At 46.6% G+C, this 22,512-nt stretch overlaps 1 protein-coding gene across 1 annotated transcript in view; it reads left to right on the top strand.

The window, feature by feature from the left end:
- Window positions 1-22,512, top strand: part of LOC311099452 (matrix metalloproteinase-17-like) — a gene marked incomplete at its 3' end in the record, with an annotated part of 95,393 nt that overhangs the window by 58,960 nt on the left and 13,921 nt on the right. The window contains exon 4 of the mRNA XM_084140135.1: window positions 8,769-9,055. Within this exon, the coding sequence (XP_083996261.1) occupies window positions 8,769-9,055 (287 nt within the window). The remainder of the gene's footprint in view (window positions 1-8,768; window positions 9,056-22,512) is intronic.

The following is a 22,512-nucleotide window of genomic DNA, read 5'->3' as shown; positions in this document are numbered from 1 at the left end:
TTCTTTGCCCGGGCGGTGTGTTTGGGATCATTGTCATGCTGAAAGACCCAGCCACGTTTCATCTTCAATGCCCTTGCTGATGGAAGGAGGTTTTCACTCAAAATCTCACGATACATGGCCCCATTCATTCTTTCCTTTACACGGATCAGTCGTCCTGGTCCCTTTGCAGAAAAACAGCCCCAAAGCATGATGTTTCCACCCCCATGCTTCACAGTAGGTATGGTGTTCTTTGGATGCAACTCAGCATTCTTTGTCCTCCAAACACGACGAGTTGAGTTTTTACCAAAAAGTTCTATTTTGGTTTCATCTGACCATATGACATTCTCCCAATCCTCTTCTGGATCATCCAAATGCACTCTACCAAACTTCAGACGGGCCTGGACATGTACTGGCTTAAGCAGGGGGACACATCTGGCACTGCAGGATTTGAGTCCCTGGCAGCGTAGTATGTTACTGATGGTAGGCTTTGTTACTTTGGTCCCAGCTCTCTGCAGGTCATTCACTAGGTCCCCCCATGTGGTTTTTGCTCACCGTTCTTGTGATCATTTTGACCCCACAGGGTGAGATCTTGCGTGGAGCCCCAGATCGAGGGAGATTATCAGTGGTCTTGTATGTCTTCCATTTCCTAATAATTGCTCCCACAGTTGATTTCTTCAAACCAAGCTGCTTACCTATTGCAGATTCAGTCTTCCCAGCCTGGTGCAGGTCTACAATTTTGTCCTTTGACAGCTCTTTGGTCTTGGCCATAGTGGAGTTTGGAGTGTGACTGTTTGAGGTTCTGGACAGGTGTCTTTTATACTGATAACAAGTTCAAACAGGTGCCATTAATACAGGTAATGAGTGGAGGACAGAGGAGCCTCTTAAAGAAGAAGTTACAGGTCTGTGAGAGCCAGAAATCTTGCTTGTTTGCAGGTGACCAAATACTTATTTTCCACCATAATTTGCAAATAAATTCATAAAAAATCCTACAATGTGATTTTCTGGAGAAAAAAATTCTCAATTTGTCTGTCATAGTTGACGTGTACCTATGATGAAAATTACAGGCCTCTCTCATCTTTTTAAGTGGGAGAACTTGCACAATTGGTGGCTGACTAAATACTTTTTTCCCCCACTGTACTTTCACAATTTTACATGGTTGTGTGTGTGTGTGTGTGTGTGTGTGTGTGTGTGTGTGTGTGTGTGTGTGTGCTTGTGTGGCTGTGTGTGTAGCACATGAGGATGTGGGGACCACTTGCACCACTGATTAGCCGATCAGCTAGCTTTTCGTGTGGCGCAACTGGTAAGAGTGGCAAGAGGCTTCGGGATGGCGGTCACGCGCTAGCAAAGCAGAGGTCCTGGGTTCGAGCCTCTGTGTGAGCCGAATCAGGAGGAAACGGTATTCGCTAAGCAAGAAGCGTGACATCCTTTAAACGCGCCTGTCTGCGTGTGTGCATGTGTGTGTCAGTAGAGAGAATCTGTGTGTGTGCATATATGTGTTTCCATGAAGAGAGAAAGCCAGCTTCTTTCATATCGGGGCCAGGGAGCTACGGAGGTTAATCCTGCTGAGAGATTTAAGTGAGAAAGAGAAAAATATCTGAGTCATCAGACTATGGGAGAGGCAGTGCAGGAGCTGTGACTGGACTTGCAAATGAAAAGTCAACAATTGAGTTTGGGGAAGATAGCAGCCAGGGCTCATTGTATATCCATCTCAGGTCAGAGTCACAGACTGCTCATCCCCATACTGCCCTGCCTATGGTCAGCCCTGAAAAAGACTGCACTTAGTCATCCATCAAATGAAGGTGTTCATCGCTCAGAAATCCTGCAATGGACAAGTTGAGTGGGATGGGAAATATCATTGGCAATAAGCTGCCCTTATCAGGCCCTGTGTAGCATCCTGATGAACTGGGCAACCCTGAAAGCATTTTGATGTTGCTTCCTATCTAGGACTGAGTGTGCAGTAGCATTTTGATTTTGTTCCGGAGTATAATATGTGTGTATTGTATGTGTTATACCCCTGAAAGGGGGAAATATATATATAAATCACACAGAGATGTAGCTTTGGCTTCAATCACTTGTAATGAGTGTTTTTCATATAAAATCATCAACCATTTTCATAGGTACAAAATATGTTTCACAAATGCACAAAATATATTCTCTAAAATGACATACAGTGAGGGAAAAAAGTATTTGATCCCCTACTGATTTTGTACGTTTGCCCACTGACAAAGACATGATCAGTCTATAATTTGAATGGTAAATTTATTTATTCCAGCATGACAATGACCCAAAACACACGGCCAAGGCAACAAAGGAGTGGCTCAAGAAGAAGCACATTAAGGTCCTGGAGTGGCCTAGCCAGTCTCCAGACCTTTATCCCATAGAAAATCTGTGGAGGGAGCTGAAGGTTCGAGTTCCAAACGTCAGGCTCGAAACCTTAATGACTTGGAGAAGATCTGCAAAGAGGAGTGGGACAAAATCCCTCCTGAGATGTGTGCAAACCTGGTGGCCAACTACAAGAAACGTCTGACCTCTGTGATTGCCAACAAGGGTTTTGCCACCAAGTACTAAGTCATGTTTTGCAGAGGGGTCAAATACTTATTTCCCTCATTAAAATGCAAATCAATTCATAACATTTTTGACATGCATTTTTCTGGATTTCTTTGTTGTTATTCTGTTTTTTCCCTCACTGTAGCTATTACAATTGTTCAAGAAACCAGTAGTCTCATTTATACATAACAATGATTCCTTTATTATCCCTTTTTAAATTGACACTATGAAATGCAATGACAAACCTTTTAACCTTTTTAAATGCATCACGTATCCCACTATTTATTATCACCATTAAATATCCTTGTATATACTGTTCCTATATTTATTTTGTCATCCTAATAACAAAAACATGTATAACCTTGTATTAATTTGTATTTAGTGCTTTAGATTACAACAACAGAACGTTTTCGATTGTTCCCATTCACCCACACACACAGGAGCTGTGCGCGGTCTCTCTCGGGCATGCTCTGATCACGAATTCACCTTGTGCAAGTGAGCAGCCTTTTAGCAAGCAAGCTAGAAAAATGGCTAATTTCGAGGTGGTCTAAACATAAAAATAACACATGTAATGTTTTAAACATCTTTGCTACTGACTAAATAACACACAGTAACATCTGTAACATTCTGACATGAAAAAACACATTCGAAATCGCATTCATAGATGTAGCTTCGGCTTCAAGTCACTTGTATTGAGTGAGCTGGGAAGTCCTGTGTGCCCCTATAGGAATTAAACTCAGATCAGACATCAATAGAGCATTTACATTTACATTTTACATTTTAGTCATTTAGCAGACGCTCTTATCCAGAGCGACTTACAGTTAGTGAGTGCATACATTTTAATTTTTTTCCATACTGGAGCACACAGATCAGTAGAGCACACAGATCGTATAATCAGCATTTAGATAAATGAACCGCATATTACTTACTGGTACACATTATGATTCTGTATTATTATTTTGTTATTATTAATGTACTTTTAATTCTATCACATATGCGTACGGGTGTGGTGCGTGAGCAGGTCTGGTACCCTCTTCCTAAATTCAACTAAACTCCCTCAGTCAAATTACAGCTCAGGTTCAAAGATCCCTTTGTGTGTCACAACCTTGTGTCTCCATACACACACACACACACACACATACAGATAGCCTCCAGTTGCCTTGCCCTCTCGGCACCTTCAATGATGTGATACCATAATGGGTACATACTCATGGCTGGCGAAAGTGTCAGCGTGTCAGGCTCAGGGCCTGAAAGGTTACCTCACTCAAATCAAATCAAAGTTTATGGGTTGCGTACACAGTTTAGCAGACTTTATAGCAGGTGCAGCAAAATGCTTGTGTTACTAGCTCCTAACAGTGCCGAAAAAAATGTCTAACTAAATAATAATAGAGCAATAGAAAACAAATAATAATCAAGACTAGAAGCAAGAAATCACGAATGTCAGGACGAATCCAGTTAACAACCCAAGTAACACTGTATCAGTAATCCAAATGCAATTTATGCATATATACATCAGAAATATATACTTAGAATGATATGTACCACAGAAGATATATTACAGTGAGCTATGTTAACAATCCAGTATATAAATACAGGCGGTGTGTATAACAAAACAAAATTAAATGTACAGTAGTAGCAGTGGCGACCCGTCATTTAAGGCAGGTGCCACATTTTTTGCTTTCTTGAGTAAGGCAGCTCCAAAATGCAGGCGTTTCAGCCTAGCTCAGTGCTTTCTGTGGTGGTGGGGCAGCCAGCGGAAAATACGGAGCGTAGGTGTTGGTAATGTTCTAGTTGCGCCGTGATTGGCTCAGTGTTCTGTCACTCATGGGGACACTTCGTCACCGGCAAGTCTAAGGGTAGAGCTCGAAAATTCAAGCCGCTTGGGTGCTGCCATAGAGTTACATTAGAAGTGCCCATCCAAGAAGGCTCAAGGTCATTGGCCACAGATAAAATGAAAACAAATCACGTTATATCTACAGTAGCTTTGATTGGACTGATCATGTCAACATCATACTTTCAAAATCTTAGCTAGCAGTCATCATCATGAATCAAGTCCACAATCTACTGGCAAATCCTTTTTAATCCTTGTCATATGAAGATAAATAATGAAGAGAAATTATAGATAAAACGTATCGGTGCTCATCGGCCATTGGACATAAACAACTGTTAACTCGGAACTGCGAAATCTGACTTCAGTGAGTTCAAGACAATTGGGAACTCGGGAAAAACTAGCTCTGACTGGGAAAATACGGATTGCCTCTTATCCGCTTGTCGTCCCCTTATGCCATAGTTTGTACATCTCAATTGTCAGTAGAAACCACATTTGTTTAAGCAAGTCAGCCATATCAGCTATATATTTTTTTAAGGCAGTAAATGAGGCTGAATGAACTGTTTCACTGCCAGACAAGGCTCCGCTGATTGCCAGGTGTAGCAGTGGTAAGGTGTTGGGGCTGCTGTTGGGACTCTGCTGTTGGGACAGCTTTATGTAGGCCCTAACAGTTTGTGGGCACCGTTTGTCACCGTTATAGTGCAATTACTGTATTGTTTAGTGTTGTGTTGTGTAGTGGCTTTGCTGGCATGCATCCCACAATTTGTTGCTTTGTTTGCCCCACCAAGATTGACATGCTAAAATCGCCACTGAGTAGTACATATATTAGAATGAGCAATGTGAAGAACACAGTATGGGCCCGATTCCGACCCGAGTTAAGCAAGCGTAAATTGAACGTAATTCCCTTTTTATGCACTTTTCTCTCTGTGTATTCTGACCTTGAACTTAAAGGGATATTTAGGGATTTTGGCAATGATGCCCTTTATCTACTTCCCAAGAGTCAGATGAACTCATGGATTCCATTTTTATGTCTCTGCATGCCATTTGAAAGAAGTTGCTAACTACCGCTAGCGCAATTGCTATCTAGCGTTAGCGCAATGACTGGAAGTCTATGGGTATCTGCTAGCAGACTTCCAGTCATTGCACTAAAGCTAGTTAGCATTGGCTCTTGAAACTTTCTTCATACTGGACACAGATACATAAAAATGGTATCTACGAGTTAATCTGACTCTGGGGAAGAAGATAAAAGGGCCTCATTGGCAAAATCCCGAAGTATCCCTTTAAGCATGAGAATAGTGTGCTATTCACCTGCTATTCGTTTTGGGTGGAGATCGAATAAATTAAGGTATGGTGGAGGTGTGTCTACAGATACGCCATATTCTGACCTTGACTTAATTCGCTAATAATTCCACCACCTTTACGCATGAGGAAACCATGAATAAGGTCTAGAAAACCTACCGTTTCCAAGAGGAAAAAGCATCTACTTGATCTTTTCAGATAGAAATAACACCATTCTCCATGCACTGTAATTTACACCTTGATGAGAGCTATTGATAAGTGCTAGGTAAATTAGTAATCCATTTGGATAAGGGAATTGTAAATATAAATGACATTTGTTTTAGATATATTTTACCTTAATAATCGCTGGAGACAAATGTGAAATCAGTCATATGGCAGCAAAATCAGAAGCATATCAACATAACTTTCCCACAGTAAAGTTTATGAAATGCTGTGCCATTATGCATAATTTAAATTGTCTTTTAACTTGCAGGGATGGGGACTCTCGAGTGTCTTAATTATAGGCTAGCCCGACTTTCTCTGTCTCCTATTTTTATCATGTTAAATATTAGCCAATATCAGTATCGACCGTCAGCAGGCCTAATAACAACACATATTCAACTGCCAATTTACTGTACGTTTCCTTCAGTTGGTGTAGGCTACATTATCATTATATTTAATTAAATGGTTTAGTTTACCTTAATTTGCTTCCTGTGTAAACGCCGTCACGGCCATGTGGTTGTTCCTGAGGATCATTAGTAACAGTTGATAATATAAAAAAACAGACATCCAGGCTAATTAAATCATTATGGAGCGGAACACAGACCAAGCCGTAACAGTTTGAACCTGACGCATGATGCAATACTTGGCTGTGTCAAAACACAGTTCCATTGTTAGTGCAGGCAATAGATGAGGGTATAGCCTACTATTGTACACTATTCTCCCTATTATAATTATATTTACGCTAATCTTGCAACAGTACCATGGGTTAAAGAACTGAATGTGACAATTTTCAGAATGTATCAAACCACCGTTTTCTTTCTTTTGTGCATAAAAGCTCTCCAAACCTGTTTTTTATGATTCATAAATACTTTCCTAACCCTAAATAATCTAAAACATCAGAGTATTTTTCAATCTACCTATTGGTGCTAAAACAAAGACAAATATACATATATTTATATGGCTTTCTTTCATTGATCCCTAATATTCTGAACACGTTTTCTCAATATATTCAATTGAGTCTGTTGACAAAATTCAAACTAAAAGGTACACTGTATTTAAAGGGAGCCACACTGTTTATACACACTGCATATTTATATACTGGATTCTTATTTATATACTGGTTATATGCCAGATTCTTATTCATATAAGGCCGATTCCGATTTAGGAAATTACACCCTTCTTGCGTATGGCTTTCCTACGCACTTCTCAGGAGTTGGTAGAAAAGTTACAGAGGCATAAATATCATCCCCCCCAGAAAATGCTAACCTCCCCTGTTATTGTAATGGTGAGAGGTTAGCATGTCTTGGGGGTATGATATGTGTGCGTCTGTAACTTTCTCACTCATCATTATTGACATTATTCACATATTCCATTCTTATTTGCAATAAAAATGACTCCAAAATGACAAAATACATTATTTACCATTCATTTCTATGAAACACAACCAAAACAAACAGCAAATGCATCCAACAAGTTTGTAGTGTCAGAAGCTTGATGTAATCATTGTGTGCTAGGAATATGGGACCAAATACTAAACTTTTGACTACTTTAATACACATATAAGTGAACTTGTCCCAATACTTTTGGTCCCCTAAAATGGGGGGACTATGTACAAAAAGTGCTGTAATTTCTAACCGGTTCACCCGATATGGATGAAAATAGCCTCAAATTAAAGCTGACAGTTTGCGTATGATACAGAGACATGCTACATAGTCATTATATCAGGTCAAATCCAAACTGCTGGAGTACAGAGCCAAAACAATAAAAAATGTGTCACTGTCCCAATACTTTTGGAGCTCACTGTACGTTTATTAGAAGTGTAAAAAACCGTCTAAAAGAAATGGTCCAGTGTTTAATGTCTCTATATAAAGTGGGGTCCAAAATTATTGACAGCCTCGATAAAGATGAACAACAATGACTGCACAAAACAAATATTGTATGCTCAAAGAAATTGGGGAAATCACATTCCTCGCTTGTCAGATCTAGACTCTGTACATAGGGCAGCAGTCTCTAAGGTGCATCTGTGATGCAGGGGAGGCTACCGCTGACCTTGGCTAGCAGGCTACTATTACTACGCTACGGCAGCCCAAGCACCTGTAATAATGCTATTGAGTGTGTGTTCAGTCTGGGGTTGTTGATAGGGAACGTGATAGTCCTGGTCTTAGTGGATAGAGAATGGAGTATGGCTACCTAAGTGAATCCCACTCTGTGTGTGTGGGTCTGTGTGTGGGACTCCTAGCGGGGCTCAAGTTTTAACAGGTGAACTTTAAATTAATTTCCTACCGATCTGGTCTGGGGTGGAGAGGACAAATGGCCCTCGCAGGAGAGGGATTAGTGTGTGTGGGAGTGGCACAGTGGCTTCCCAATCACCCTCTGTGCGCTTTGGACAAACACACACACAGAGGAGAGTGAGAGAAGAGGGGTAGGAGAGGGCAAGAGTATGACTGCCCCACTGTTTATTCAAAAGAGTCTTTCTCCTCTCTCTCCGCAACTCAGTTCAAAGATGTTGATGTATTCTAACACTATGGTCAATCTGTTTTCCACTGCGAGGGCTCACCAAGCCATGAAATGGAAAAGGAGATACAATCAGTGGGTATCTGCAAACAAGCCATATAATCATACATGAGCTGGCAATCGTTTGCCATCAGCTAACATTTTGTTGAACAGTGAATGCAGCTCTGCCAGTGTACTTGTACTTTATTCTCATTTTGACCTCTCACTCTCACTCTCTCCCCTCCTCTTATCTTTTTTATCCTCTCTTACCTGACCCTCCTCTCTCCATGTCCTCCTCTACCCCTGTGCTTACTTCCATCTGCTTCCACTCTACTCCTCTCATCCTCTCCTTCTTCCCCTCTCCTCTTCTCCCATCTGGTCCCCTCTCCCTCTTCTCTTCTCTTCTCCTCTCCTCCTCCAGGATTCGTACCTTTCCTAAGGAGTCTCCTCTGTTGGGTAGAGATACGGTACGAGCTCTCATGTACTATGCCCTCAAGGTCTGGAGTGACATCTCACCCCTCAACTTCCACGAAGTGGCGGGGAACGACGCAGACATCCAGATCGACTTCACCAAGGCAGACCACAACGACGGGTACCCTTTCGATGGGCCGGGAGGCACCGTGGCACACGCCTTCTTCCCAGGAGAGAGGTTCACGGCAGGGGACACCCACTTTGATGATGATGAAGCCTGGACCTTCAGATCACCAGGTGAGTGGTTGGTGGTTTACTGTGCCTTCAGTGACTAGTGTGTATTGTACATGTATTGTATGTGATATCATGTTCATTTGTTCATTATATTTCTGTGTATGAAGTACATTTCCAGGAGTTTGCACGTGGGTGTGTGCGTGTGTGTGATGACCAGTGACACCTTGCAGCAACAGTTGTTGGTCGGTCAGCCATGGGTCAGTCAGATCTACTAAATGCTCCCAGACACAGGGATGCTCTCATGAATCATTAAGTCTGCCTGCTGCTGCTCGGCTGAGGACTGTCCACCACCTCTTCCCACTCCCCTCTCCCATTCTCATCAGACTGAGTGGACTCAAGGTGGCTCCCCATCGCTCCCTCCCTGTCCATCTCTGATGGAGAAAGAAATGCCTTCTCTGTTATGCCCTTACCTCTCCTTCCTTCCTGAGACAGAAGGAGGAAGAGGGTGGCAGGCGAGCGCAGACAGTTTTGGAAAATGTTTGTCTCCCCATCTATGATGAGACTAGAACCGCTGAGAGCACCCTGAAGTGCAGATCCTACAGTTTATAGAATCATGTTCCACTCTAGCCAAGCCCAATAAATCCAAAGATAGACAGTCAAACACATCTGGAGAGGTGATGTAATGTGTGATGTATGCTGCACCCATTACCTCTCCAACAGGGCAGGACAGATCTATCACCCTCCCAAAGAAAAACCGACCCAAGTTTCAGGTTTCAAGTTTTAATGTCACACGTACAAGTACAGTGAAATGCCTTTTCTTGCTAACTCAAAACCCAACAATCAATAACATTTACGTCATTTAGCAGACGCTCTTATCCAGAGCAACTTACAGTTAGTGAGTGCATTCATTATTTTTTAAATATTTTTTTTCATACTGGCCCCCCATGGGAATCGAACCCACAACCCTGATGTTGCAAACGCCATGCTCTACCAACTGAGCTACATCCCTGCCGGCCATTCCCTCCCCTACCCTGGACGACGCTGGGCCAATTGTGCGCCGTCGCATGGGTCTCCCGGTCGCGGTCAGCTACGACAGAGCCTGGATTCGAACCAGGATCTCTAGTGGCACAGCTAGCACTGCGATGCAGTGCCTTAGACCACTGCGCCACTCGGGAGACTGTTTTGGGTCATTGTCATGTTGGAATACCCATCCACGACCCTGGCTGAGGGAAGGAGGTTCTCACCCAAGATTTGACAGTACATGGCCCCGTCCATCGTCCCTTTGATGCGGTGAAGTTGTCCTGTCCCCTTAGCAGAAAAACACCCCCAAAGCATAATGTTTCCACCTCCATGTTTGACGGTGGGGATAGTGTTCTTGGGGTCATAGGCAACAATAACAATGTATTACTAGAAAAAAAAGGGGTATGCTTTTTATATACAGGTAATATTTAAAAAGTCAATTCCAATACCAAATGTACGTGTGCTGGAATACTGGAGTGATGGAGGTAGATATGTATAGGGGTAAGGTGACTAGGTAACAGGATATACAGTGAGGGAAAAAAGTAAAAATAATAAATAATATGCCATTTAGCAGACGCTTTTATCCAAAGCGACTTACAGTCATGCGTGCATACATTTTGGTATATGGGTGGTCCCGGGGATTGAACACACTACCTTGGCGTTACAAGCGCCGTGCTTTACCAGCTGAGCTACAGAGGACCATCCCCTGCTGATTTTGTACATTTGCCCACTGACAAAGACATGATCAGTCTATAATTTTAATGGTAGGTTTATTTGAACAGTGAGAGACAGAATAACAACAAAAAAATCCAGAAAACGCATGTCAAAAATGTTATAAATTGATTTGCATTTTAATAAGAGAAATAAGTATTTGACCCCTCTGCAAAACATGACTTAGTACTTGGTGGCAAAACCCTTGTTGGCAATCACAGAGGTCAGACGTTTCTTGTAGTTGGCCACCAGGTTTGCACACATCTCAGGAGGGATTTTGTTCCACTCCTCTTTGCAGATCTTCTCCAAGTCATTAAGGTTTCGAGGCTGACGTTTGGCAACTCGAACCTTCAGCTCCCTCCACAGATTTTCTATGGGATTAAGGTCTGGAGACTGGCTAGGCTACTCCAGGACCTTAATGTGCTTCTTCTTGAGCCACTCCTTTGTTGACTTGGCCGTGTGTTTTGGGTCATTGTCATGTTGGAATACCCATCCACGACCCATTTTCAATGCCCTGGCTGAGGGAAGGAGGTTCTCACCCAAGATTTGACAGTACATGGCCCCGTCCATCGTCCCTTTGATGTGGTGAAGTTGTCCTGTCCCCTTAGCAGAAAAACACCCCCAAAGTATAATGTTTCCACCTCCATGTTTGACGGTGGGGATAGTGTTCTTGGGGTCATAGGCAGCATTCCTCCTCCTCCAAACACGGCGAGTTGAGTTGATGCCAAAGAGCTCAATTTTGGTCTCATCTGACCACAACACTTTCACCCAGTTCTCCTCTGAATCATTCAGATGTTCATTGGCAAACATCAGACGGCCCTGTATATGTGCTTTCTTGAGCAGGGGGACCTTGCGGACGCTGCAGGATTTCAGTCCTTCACGGCGTTGTGTGTTACCAATTGTTTTCTTGGTGACTATGGTCCCAGCTGCCTTGAGATCATTGACAAGATCCTCCTGTGTAGTTCTGGGCTGATTCCTCACCGTTCTCATGATCATTGCGACTCCACGAGGTGAGATCTTGCATGGAGCCCCAGGCCGAGGGAGATTGACAGTTCTTTTGTGTTTCTTCCATTTGCGAATAATCGCACCAACTGTTGTCACCTTCTCACCAAGCTGCTTGGCGATGGTCTTGTAGCCCATTCCAGCCTTGTGTAGGTCTACAATCTTGTCCCTGACATCCTTGGAGAGCTCTTTGGTCTTGGCCATGGTGGAGAGTTTGGAATCTGATTGATTGATTGCTTCTGTGGACAGGTGTCTTTTATACAGGTAACAAACTGAGATTAGGAGCACTCCCTTTAATCTCAGCTCGTTACCTGTATAAAAGACACCTGGGAGCCAGAAAACTTTCTGATTGAGAGGGGGTCAAATACATATTTCCCTCATTAAAATGCAAATCAATTTCTAACATTCTTGACATGGGTTTTTCTGGATGTTTTTGTTGTTATTCTGTCTCTCACTGTTCAAATAAACTTACCATTAAAATGATAGACTGATCATTTCTTTGTCAGTGGGCAAACGTACAAAATCAGCAGGGGATCAAATACTTTTTTCCCTCACTGTAAGATGAACAGAGTAGCAGCAGCTTGTATGTGAGTGGGTGTGCGGGTGTGTAGAGTCAGTATAAATGTACAGTGCATTCGGAAAGTATTTAGATCCCTTGACTTTTACCACATTTTTTTATGTTATAGCTTTATTCTAGAATTGATTAAATTGTTTTTTTCCCTCATCAATCTACACACCATACCCCATAATGACAAAGCAAAAACAGGTTTTTATACGTTTGCAAATTTATAAATAAATCAAAAGTATTCAGACCCTTTACTCAGTACTTTGTTGAAGCACCTTTGGCAGCGATCGAGTCTTCTTAGGGATGATGCTACAACTTGGCACACATTTCTTTGGGGAGTTTCTCCCATTCTTCTCTGCAGATCCTCTCAAGCTCTGTCAGGTTGGATGGGGAGCGTTGCTGCACAGCTATTTTCAGGTCTCTCCAAAGATGTTCGATCGGGTTCAAGTCCGGGCTCTGGCTGGGCCACTCAAGGACATTCAGAGACTTGTCCTGAAGCCACTCCTGCATTGTCTTGGCTGTGTAAGTCGCTCTGGATAAGAGCGTCTGCTAAATGACTAAAATGTAATGTAAATGTCGTTGTCTTGTTGGAAGGTGAACTTTCGCCCCAGTCTGAGGTCCTGAGCGCTCTGGAGCAGGTTTTCATCAAGGATCTCTCTGTACTTTCCTCTGTTCATCTTTCCCTTGATCGTGACTAGTCTCCCAGTCCCTGCCGCTGAAAAACATCCCCATAGCATGATGCTGCCACCACCATGCTTCACCGTAGGGATGGTGCCAGGTTTCCTCCAGACGTGGCGCTTGGCATTCAGGCCAAAGAGTTCAATTTTGGTTTCATCAGACCAGAGAATCTTGTTTCTCATGGTCTGAGAGTCCTTTAGGTGTTTTTTGGCAAACTCCAAGCAGGCTGTCATGTTGTCACGGATTCAGCCGAGGCTGCTCCTCCTCCTTGCTCGGGCAGGCTTCGGCGTTCGTCGTCCCCGGAGTACTAGCTGTTTGTCTAGATTGGTCTGTATTGTGTACACCTGTGTCCCATTAGTGTTGATTGTATTCCCTTTATACCCCCTGTCTCTCATTTGTTTGGTGTGTGTGATTGTTCTCCGTTAGGTCGGCAGTGCTGTTGTATGCTAGTGTTGTTCCTCCCTGTTTGGAGGTTTTTGTTGTTATGTACTTTCATTACTGTGTTTAGTAAAGTACGTCTGCCAGTCGCTCTGTGTCCTGCGCTTGACTTAGTTTTCCACATACACATCAAACCTGACAGAATCACACACCTACACATGGAGTCAGCAGGAACGGCGGTGCCAGCTGGATCAATGGAGGAACGCGTCGAACAACAAGCGGCCATGATCCAGGCTCTCGGCACCACCATGGAACAGGTGGTGAGCATTATGGAGCGATGGGAAAGAGGGGGTCTGCCTACACCTCCTCCGACGATACCACCACCATCGGCGTTGCCCATCGTTTCACCTCCGGGGTCCAGTGGGATGCGGCTCTCACTCCCGAGGGCTTATGATGGCACAGCTGCCGGGTGTCAGGGTTTCCTGCTCCAGGTTGAACTCTACCTGGCAACCATCCACCCGGTGCCCTCGGGATACGAGAGCGTGTCCGCCCTCATCTCCTGCCTGTCCGGCAAGGCGCTGGAGTGGGCCAACGCCGAGTGGGGGGGAATAGACGCCGCTACTGTCAACAATGCGGAGTTCACCCGCCGCTTCAGGGCAGTTTTCGATCATCCACTAGAGGGTAAGGCGGCAGGTGAGCGGCTATTCCACCTCAGGCAGGGGAGGAGGAGCGCACAGGAGTTCGCGCTGGACTTCCGGACGCTGGCTGCCAACACGGGATGGAATGAGAGGGCCCTCATCGACCACTACAGATGTAGCCTGAGGGAGGACGTGCGTCGGGAATTGGCCTGCAGGGACACCAACCTCAGATTCGACCAACTGGTGGACATGTCAATTCGCCTGGATACCCTGTTGGCTACCCGCGGACGTCCGGATTCAGGGCCGTCCATTCCATCCCCCAGCACTTCCGAGCCGACCCCTATGGAGCTCGGAGGTGCTGGTGCTAGGGAGACCAGGAGAGAGACCAGGAAGGAGGCCGTCTCCTGCACCAACTGTGGCCGCAGAGGACACACTGCTGGTCGGTGCTGGGCAGGGTCTCCTAGGAATCGAGGCGGTAGGCAGCGCACTGATGAGTCATTCCAGGTGAGTAGGCACCCAACTCACCCAGAGCTCTCTGTTGCGCATATGTGTATTAAAGTTGTGTTTCCCGAGGTTTCTCCTCATTCCCAGCATAAGGCGCTAGTAGATTCAGGTGCAGCTGGGAATTTTATAGATTGGCAGTTCACCTATAAGTTAGGGATTCCTATTGTGCCCGTTGATGTGCCCTTCCCCATCCATGCCCTAGATAGCCGCCCTTTGGGGTCAGGATTGATTAGGGAAGTCACAGCGCCTCTCAAGATGAAAACGCAGGAGGGCCATGAGGAGATAATTAGTTTGTATTTTATTGATTCTCCTGCGTTTCCCGATGTGTTGGGACTTCCCTGGTTGATATCTCATGACCCCAACATTTCATGGCAACAGAGGGCTCTCAAGGGATGGTCTGATCAGTGTTTCGGGTGGTGTGTAGGTGTTTCCGTAGGGGCAACGACGGTGGAAAGTCCGAACCAAGTTCCCCCCATGCACATTCCACCTGAGTATGCCGATTTGGCACTCGCCTTCTGTAAAAAGAAGGCGACTCAATTACCACCTCATCGACAGGGGGATAGTGCGATAGACCTCCAAGTAGGCGCTTCGCTTCCTCGTAGTCATGTGTATCCTCTGTCTCAGGAGGAGACGGCGGCTATGGAGATATATGTCGCCGAATCTCTGGGACAGGGATACATACGGCCGTCCACTTCCCCTGCGTCATCGAGTTTCTTTTTTGTGAAGAAGAAGGATGGGGGTTTACGCCCGTGTATTGATTACCGTGGTCTCAATCAGATCGCAATCAAATACAGCTATCCTCTCCCTCTGATTGCTAGTATGACGGAGTCATTACACGGGGCGCGATTCTTCACAAAATTGGATCTCAGGAGCGCGTACAACCTGGTGCGCATTAGGGAGGGAGATGAGTGGAAGACAGCATTCAGTACAACCTCGGGTCACTATGAGTACCTTGTCATGCCATACGGTTTAATGAATGCTCCTTCAGTCTTCCAATCGTTTGTGGACTAGATTTTCCGGGACTTGCATGGACAGGGTGTAGTGGTGTATATTGATGACATTCTAATATACTCCCCTACACGCGCCGAGCATGTGTCCCTGGTGCGTCGGGTGCTTGGTAGACTGTTGGAGCATGACCTGTATGTGAAGGCGGAGAAATGTCTGTTCTTCCAGGAGTCCATCTCCTTCCTGGGGCATCGGTTGTCCGCGTCAGGGGTGGAGATGGAGATTGACCGCGTTTCAGCCATGCGTAATTGGCAGACTCCCACCACAGTGAAGGAAGTGCAGCGGTTCTTGGGTTTTGCCAATTACTACCGGAGGTTTATCCGGGGCTTTGGACAGGTAGCAGCTCCCATTACCTCCCTGCTAAGGGGGGTCCGGTGCGTCTGCAGTGGTCGGCTGAGGCGGACAGGGCTTTTAGACATCTGAAGGACCTGTTTACCTCGGCTCCGGTGCTGGCACATCCGGATCCCTCTTTGGCGTTCCAAGTTGAAGTGGATGCGTCCGAGGCTGGGATCGGTGCTGTACTGTCTCAGTGCTCGGGTACGCCACCAAAACTCCGCCCCTGTGCTTTCTTTTCTAAGAAGCTCAGTCCGGCGGAGCGCAATTATAACGTGGGGGACAGGGAGCTGTTGGCTGTGGTTCAAGCCCTAAAGGTGTGGAGACATTGGCTTGAGGGGGCTAACCACCCTTTTCTCATTTTGACTGACCATCGTAACCTGGAGTACATCCGGGCAGCGAGGAGGCTGAACCCTCGCCAGGCAAGGTGGGCTATGTTTTTTACCCGATTTGTGTTTAAGCTCACCTATAGACCAGGGTCACAGAACACTAAGGCAGACGCCCTGTCCCGACTATATGACACAGGGGAGAGGTCCATTGAGCCCACTCCCATACTTCCGGAGTCTTGTCTGGTGGCACCGGTGGTGTGGGAGGTTGATGCGGACATCGAGTGGGCGTTACGTACCGATCCTACTCCCCCACAATGTCCAGAGGGTCGGAAATACGTGCCGCTCGAGGTTCGTGATCGATTGATATATTGGGCTCACACGTCACCCTCCTCTGGTCATCCTGGTATTGGTCGGACAGTGCACTGGCTTAGTGGGAAGTACTGGTGGCCCACTTTAGCTAAGGGCGTGAGGGTTTATGTTTCCTCCTGCTCGGTGTGCGCCCAGTGTAAGACACCTAGACACCTGCCCAGAGGGAAGTTACAACCCCTCCCCGTTCCACAACGGCCGTAGTCTCACCTATCGGTGGATTTTGTCACGGACCTTCCCCCCTCCCAGGGGAACACGACGATCTTGGTCGTTGTGGATCGGTTTTCAAAGGCCTGCCATCTCATTCCTATGCCAGGTCTCCCTACAGCCCTACAAACTGCTGACGCCCTGTTTACACACGTCTTCAGGCACTACGGGGTGCCTGAGGATATAGTGTCTGATCGGGGTCCCCAGTTCACCTCTAGAGTCTGGAGGGCGTTTATGGAACGTCTGGGGGTCTCGATTAGCCTTATCTCTGGTTTTCACCCCGAGAGTAATGGGCAGGTGGAGAGAGTGAACCAGGATGTGGGTAGGTTTCTGAGGTCCTATTGCCAGGACCGGCAGGGGGAGTGGTCGGGATATATCCCCTGGGCGGAGATAGCCCAAAACTCACTCCGCCACTCCTCCACTAACCTTACGCCTTTTCAGTGTGTGCTGGGTTATCAGCCGGTCCTGGCACCTTGGCATCAGAGCCAGATCGAAGCCCCTGCGGTGGACGAGTGGTTTCGGCGCTCGGAAGAAACATGGAACGCTGCGCATGTCCATCTGCAACGGGCTATCAGGCGGCAGAAGGCGAGTGCCGATCACCAACGTAGTGAGGCTCCGGTGTATGCACCGGGAGATTGGGTGTGGCTCTCGACCCGAAACCTGCCCCTTCGCCTGCCCTGCCGGAAGCTGGGTAGGCGGTTTGTGGGGCCATTTAAAGTCCTGAGGATATTGAACGAGGTATGCTAACTGCCCATTAATTACCGCATTAACCCCTCGTTCCATGTGTCTCTCCTCAGGCCGGTAGTAGCTGGTCCACTCCAGGAGAGTGAGGTACGAGAGGCTCCTCCGCCCCCATTGGACATCGAGGGGGCTCCGGCGTACTCAGTCCGTTCCATCTTGGATTCGAGGCGTCGGATGGGGGGCCTGCAGTATCTCGTGGAGTGGGAGGGGTACGGTCCGGAGGAACGGTGCTGGGTCTCTAGGAGGGACATCCTAGATCCCTCCATGTTGAGGGATTACCACCGGAGTCATCCGACTCGCCCTGCTCCGCGTCCTCCTGGCCGTCCCCGAGGCCGGGGTCAGCGCACGGCTGGAGCCGCGCGTCAAGGGGGGGGGGGGGTACTGTCACGGATTCAGCCGAGGCTGCTCCTCCTCCTTGCTCGGGCAGGCTTCGGCGTTCGTCGTCCCCGGAGTACTAGCTGCTACCGATCTATGTTTCGGTGTTTGTCTAGATAGGTCTGTATTGTGTACACCTGTGTCCCATTAGTGTTGATTGTATTCCCTTTATACCCCTGTCTCTCAATTGTTTGGTGTGTGTGATTGTTCTCCGTTAGGTCGACAGTGCTGTTGTATGCTAGTGTTGTTCCTCCCTGTTTGGAGGTTTTTGTTGTTTTGTACTTTCATTACTGTGTTTAGTAAAGTACGTCTGCCAGTCGCTCGGTGTCCTGCGCTTGACTTCGTTTTCTGCATACACGTCAAACCTGACACATGTTCCTTTTACTGAGGAGTGGCTTCCGTCTGGTCACTCTACCATAAAGGCCTGATTGGTATAGTGCTGCAGAGATGGTTGTCCTTCTGGAAGGTTCTCCCATCTCCACAGAGGAACTCTGGAGCGCTGTCAGAGTGATCATCGGGTTCTTGGTCACCTCCCTGACCTAGGCCCTTCTCCCCCGATTGCTCCGTTTGGCCAGGTGGCAAGCTCTAGAAAGAGTCTTGGTGGTTCCAAACTTATTCCATTTAAGAATGATGGAGTCCATTGTGTTCTTGGGGACCTTCAATGCTGTAGACATTTTTTGGTACCCTTCCCCAGATCTGTACCTTGACACAATCCTGTCTCGGAGCTCTACGGACAATTCCTTCGACCTCATGGCTTGGTTTTTGCTCTGACATGCACTGTCAACTGTGGGACCTTATATAGACAGGTGTGTGCCTTTCCAAATCTTTTTACCACAGGTGGACTGCAATCAAGTTGTAGACATATCTCAAGGATGATCAATGGAAACAGAATGCACCTGAGCTCAATTTTGAGTCTCATAGCAAAGGGTCTGAATACCTAAGTAAAGTTTTTTTATTTTTAATACATTTGCAAAAATGTATAAAAATCTGTTTTCACTTTGTCACTATGTGATATTGTGTGTAGATTGATGAGTAAACATTTTTATTTAATCAATTTTAGGAAAAGGCTGTAAGAACAAAATGTGGAGAAAGTGAAGGGGTCTGAATACTTTCCGAATGCACTGTATGTGTTAATAATGTGTTACTGAGCAAATGATGGAGTGAGTGTTTGTGTGTGTGTGTTGGAGTGACAGTGTGTGTGAGTGTGCATAGAGAGAGTGCAAATACTGAAATAAACAGTCAATAAAGATATAAGGTAAACTCGGTCCGTGTAGCTATTTTATTAGCTATTTATTAGTCGAATTGCTTGGGGATAGAAGCTGTTCAAGAGCCTGTTGGTGTTAGACTTGATGCATCGGTACCTCTTGCCGTGCAGCAGCAGAGAAAATAGTCTATGGCTTGGGTGGTTGGGGTCTTTGACGATTTTATGGGCCTTCTTTTCACACCGCCTGATATAGAGGTCCTGGATGGCAGGATGACTCCACTGTCCTGGCATCGTGGGGGAACTAGTTCCACCATTGGGGTGCCAGAGCAGCGAATAGCTTTGACTGTGCTGAGCGGGAACTTTGCTTCCGTAGAGGTAGGGGGGCTAGCAGGCCAGAGGTGGATGAACGTAGTGCCCTCGTTTGGGTGTAGGGTCTGATCAGAGCCTGAAGATAAGGAGGTGCCATTCCCCTCACAGCTCCGTAGGCAAGCACCATGGTTTTGTAGTAGATGCGAGCTTCAACTGGAAGCCAGTGGCGTGTGCGGAGGAGCGGGGTGACATGAGAGAACTTGGGAAGGTTGAACACCAGACGGGCTGCAGCGTTCTGGATAAGTTGTAGGGGTTTAATGGCACAGGCAGGCAGCCCAGCCAACAGGAGATGACAAGTGCCTGGATTAGGACCTGTGCCGCTTTCTATGTAAGGTAGGGTCGCACTCTGCGAATGTTGTAGTGCATGAACCTGCAGGATCGGGTCACTGCTTTGATGTTAGCGGAGAACGACAAGGTGTTGTCCAGGGTCACGCCAAGGTTCTTTGCACTCTGGGAGGAGGACACAATGGAGTTGTCAACCGTGATGGCGAGATCATGGAGCGGGCAGTCCTTCCCCTGGAGGAAGAGCAGCTCTGTCTTGCCAAGGTTCAGCTTGAGGTGGTGATCCGACATCCACACTGATAAGTCTGCCAGACATGCAGAGATGCGATTCGCCACCTGGTTATCTGAAGGAGGAAAAGAGAAAATTAATTGTGTGTCGTCTGCGTAGCAATGATAGGAGAGACCATGTGAGGATATGACAGAGCCAAGTGACTTGGTGTATAGCGAGAATAGGAGAGGGCCTAGAACTGAGCCCTGGGGGACACCAGTGGTGAGAGCACATGGTGCGGAGAAAGATTCTCGCCACGCCACCTGGTAGGAGCAACCTGTCAGGTAGGACGCAATCCAAGAGTGAGCAGCGCCGGAGATGCCCAACTCGGAGAGGGTGGAGAGGAGGATCTGATGGTTCACAGTATCAAAGGCAGCATATAGGTCTAGAAGGATAAGAGCAGAGGAGAGAGAGTTAGCTTTAGCAGTGCGGAGAGCCTCCGTGACACAGAAAAGAGCAGTCTGAGTTGAATGACCAGTCTTGAAACCTGACTGGTTTGGATCAAGAAGGTCATTCTGAGAGAGATAGCAGGAGAGTTTGCTAGAGACGGCACGCTCAAGAGTTTTGGAGAGAAAAGAAAGAAGGGATACTGGTCTGTAGTTGTTGACATCGGAGGGATCGAGTGTAGGTTTTTTGAGGAGGGGTTGGGTCTTCCTTTGTAATCCGTAATAGACAGTAGCCCCTGCCACATGTGGCGGGCGTCGGAGCCTGTGTAATATGATTCCACCATTTTCCTATAGTTTTATTTTACTCGTTTGATGACTCTGCAGACATCATAGCGGGCCTTCTTGTACTTATTCCTCTCTTCGGCCGTAGCATCAGGGTTGTCTGCGATAGCTCTGTGTGCGGTAGCCCTGCTCTTTAGTTTAATGCCAACCTTGGTGTTAATCCAGGGCCTTTGATTGGGGAAGAAGCGAACCCTCACCGTGGATACAACGTCGCCGATGCGTTTTCTAATAAGCCGGTGATGGAGGTGGTTAGCTCGTCGATGTTATCAGTGTAGTCTCTAAACATATTCCAATCAGTGCCAGCAAAGCAGTCCTGAAGCATAACCTCTGATTCTGGTGACCATTTCTCAACGAAGTGAATCGCGGGTACTTCCTTTTTCAGCTTCTGCTTTTAAACAGGAAGCAAGTCATGATCTGATTTGCCGAATGCCAGACGAGCGAGGGCCTTCTATGCTTGCTTGTGGGACCCAGACCTCAGTGTGGGGGGTAGGAGGTGGGGGTAGGAGAGAAGCGGGGCTGTGTGATCCAGACTGGCCCAGCTTGTATGCCTGGTGATGGGGCCAGGCTGCCAGGCCATGCCCTGGTCTCCCTCTGTCCTGCAGGAGGCCTGGGGGCCATATGCTCCTGGACAGCGGCTCAGTCTGCTCCAATTAGGGCTCCCACCAGGCCTGACCAGGCCGGGCAGGCAGGCAGCAGCTGCCTACACGGGGACTGGCAGGTGGAGCAGACAGGGAGGGAGGGAGGAGGGAGGAGGGAGGCGGTAGGGGTCAGGGGAATACACTGAGAGGGTTGGCGGATGGAGGGTTGGATTCAATGATGTGGAAGAAAGTGAAGGAAGATGATTGGAAAATCCAGCCTCTCTCCAAGCCATTTCACATCATTGGCACACTGCATTAATAAATGATGATGAGGAGGAGGAGGTGGAAGTGAAGGATAATGATGATGATGAATATTATGATTTACCCTTCTCAACCCACACAGGGAATGAGATCGCGCCAGTATTTGCTTATGATATGAACCCTTTTACTGAAACGAATAAACACCCCAAACCACCGTCTTGATTTCTGATATAATTTCCTACTCCTTCATCGCTTGGATTTATTTGTGTTTGTTTGCGTTTCGTGTTTGCCTTGACTCTCTGGTGGCAGACGTGAGTGGCCGAGGCGCAGGAAAGCCAGTTAATGAAACATCTCTTAATTTCTTCTCAACTTCACAGTCCGTAGGGTCAACACAGCGACTCTTAGTCCCTCCACACAGTAGGATACTAACCTAAAAAATCTCTTACTAAAACTGACACCAATGCCTAACCTTGGCAAGTGTTGTGTATGTGTGTTATGGTTATTTTTGTGTTTACGATACTGAAGGATTGTGTTCTTTGACATGCGTAATGAAAACATTGTTGGTGCTTTGGGTTAGAAAAGGGAGTTAAACCTTAACTAGTTGTCCCTAGTTTTCTGTCATAATAGCGAGCCATGCAGGTGCTTCTTTCATTTAGGTCCTTTTCTGTCAGTCTGTAACAGGATTCAAGGCCCGGCCCTTGCTTTTTTCCCAGTATCCTAGATATTGGAGTGGGTTGTTGTTGCTGCAACTTTCCAACAAGACGATAATCTTTGGAGAGGTTGTAAACTTGTAAGGTCAGGAGCTAGCAGTGAAACGTGGTGGTTCAGTAGGCTTCCAGGGCCCTAATCTTCTTAAGAAGGATGGACGTTATCAGAGGAATAAGACTTGAGTAATTGCTTTTCCTCTCACCCTTTTTTTCTCTCGCCCCTTGCCTATTCTCTGAAAACATCTCCCAGTGTATTGTTCTTGTCAGGACC

This window comes from Coregonus lavaretus, assembly GCF_964263955.1.
Source record: "Coregonus lavaretus genome assembly, chromosome: 24".
In the NCBI taxonomy this organism is placed as follows: domain Eukaryota; kingdom Metazoa; phylum Chordata; class Actinopteri; order Salmoniformes; family Salmonidae; genus Coregonus; species Coregonus lavaretus.
Note: the sequence above shows the minus strand (reverse complement) of the source record. Positions and strands in the feature narration are given on the sequence as shown.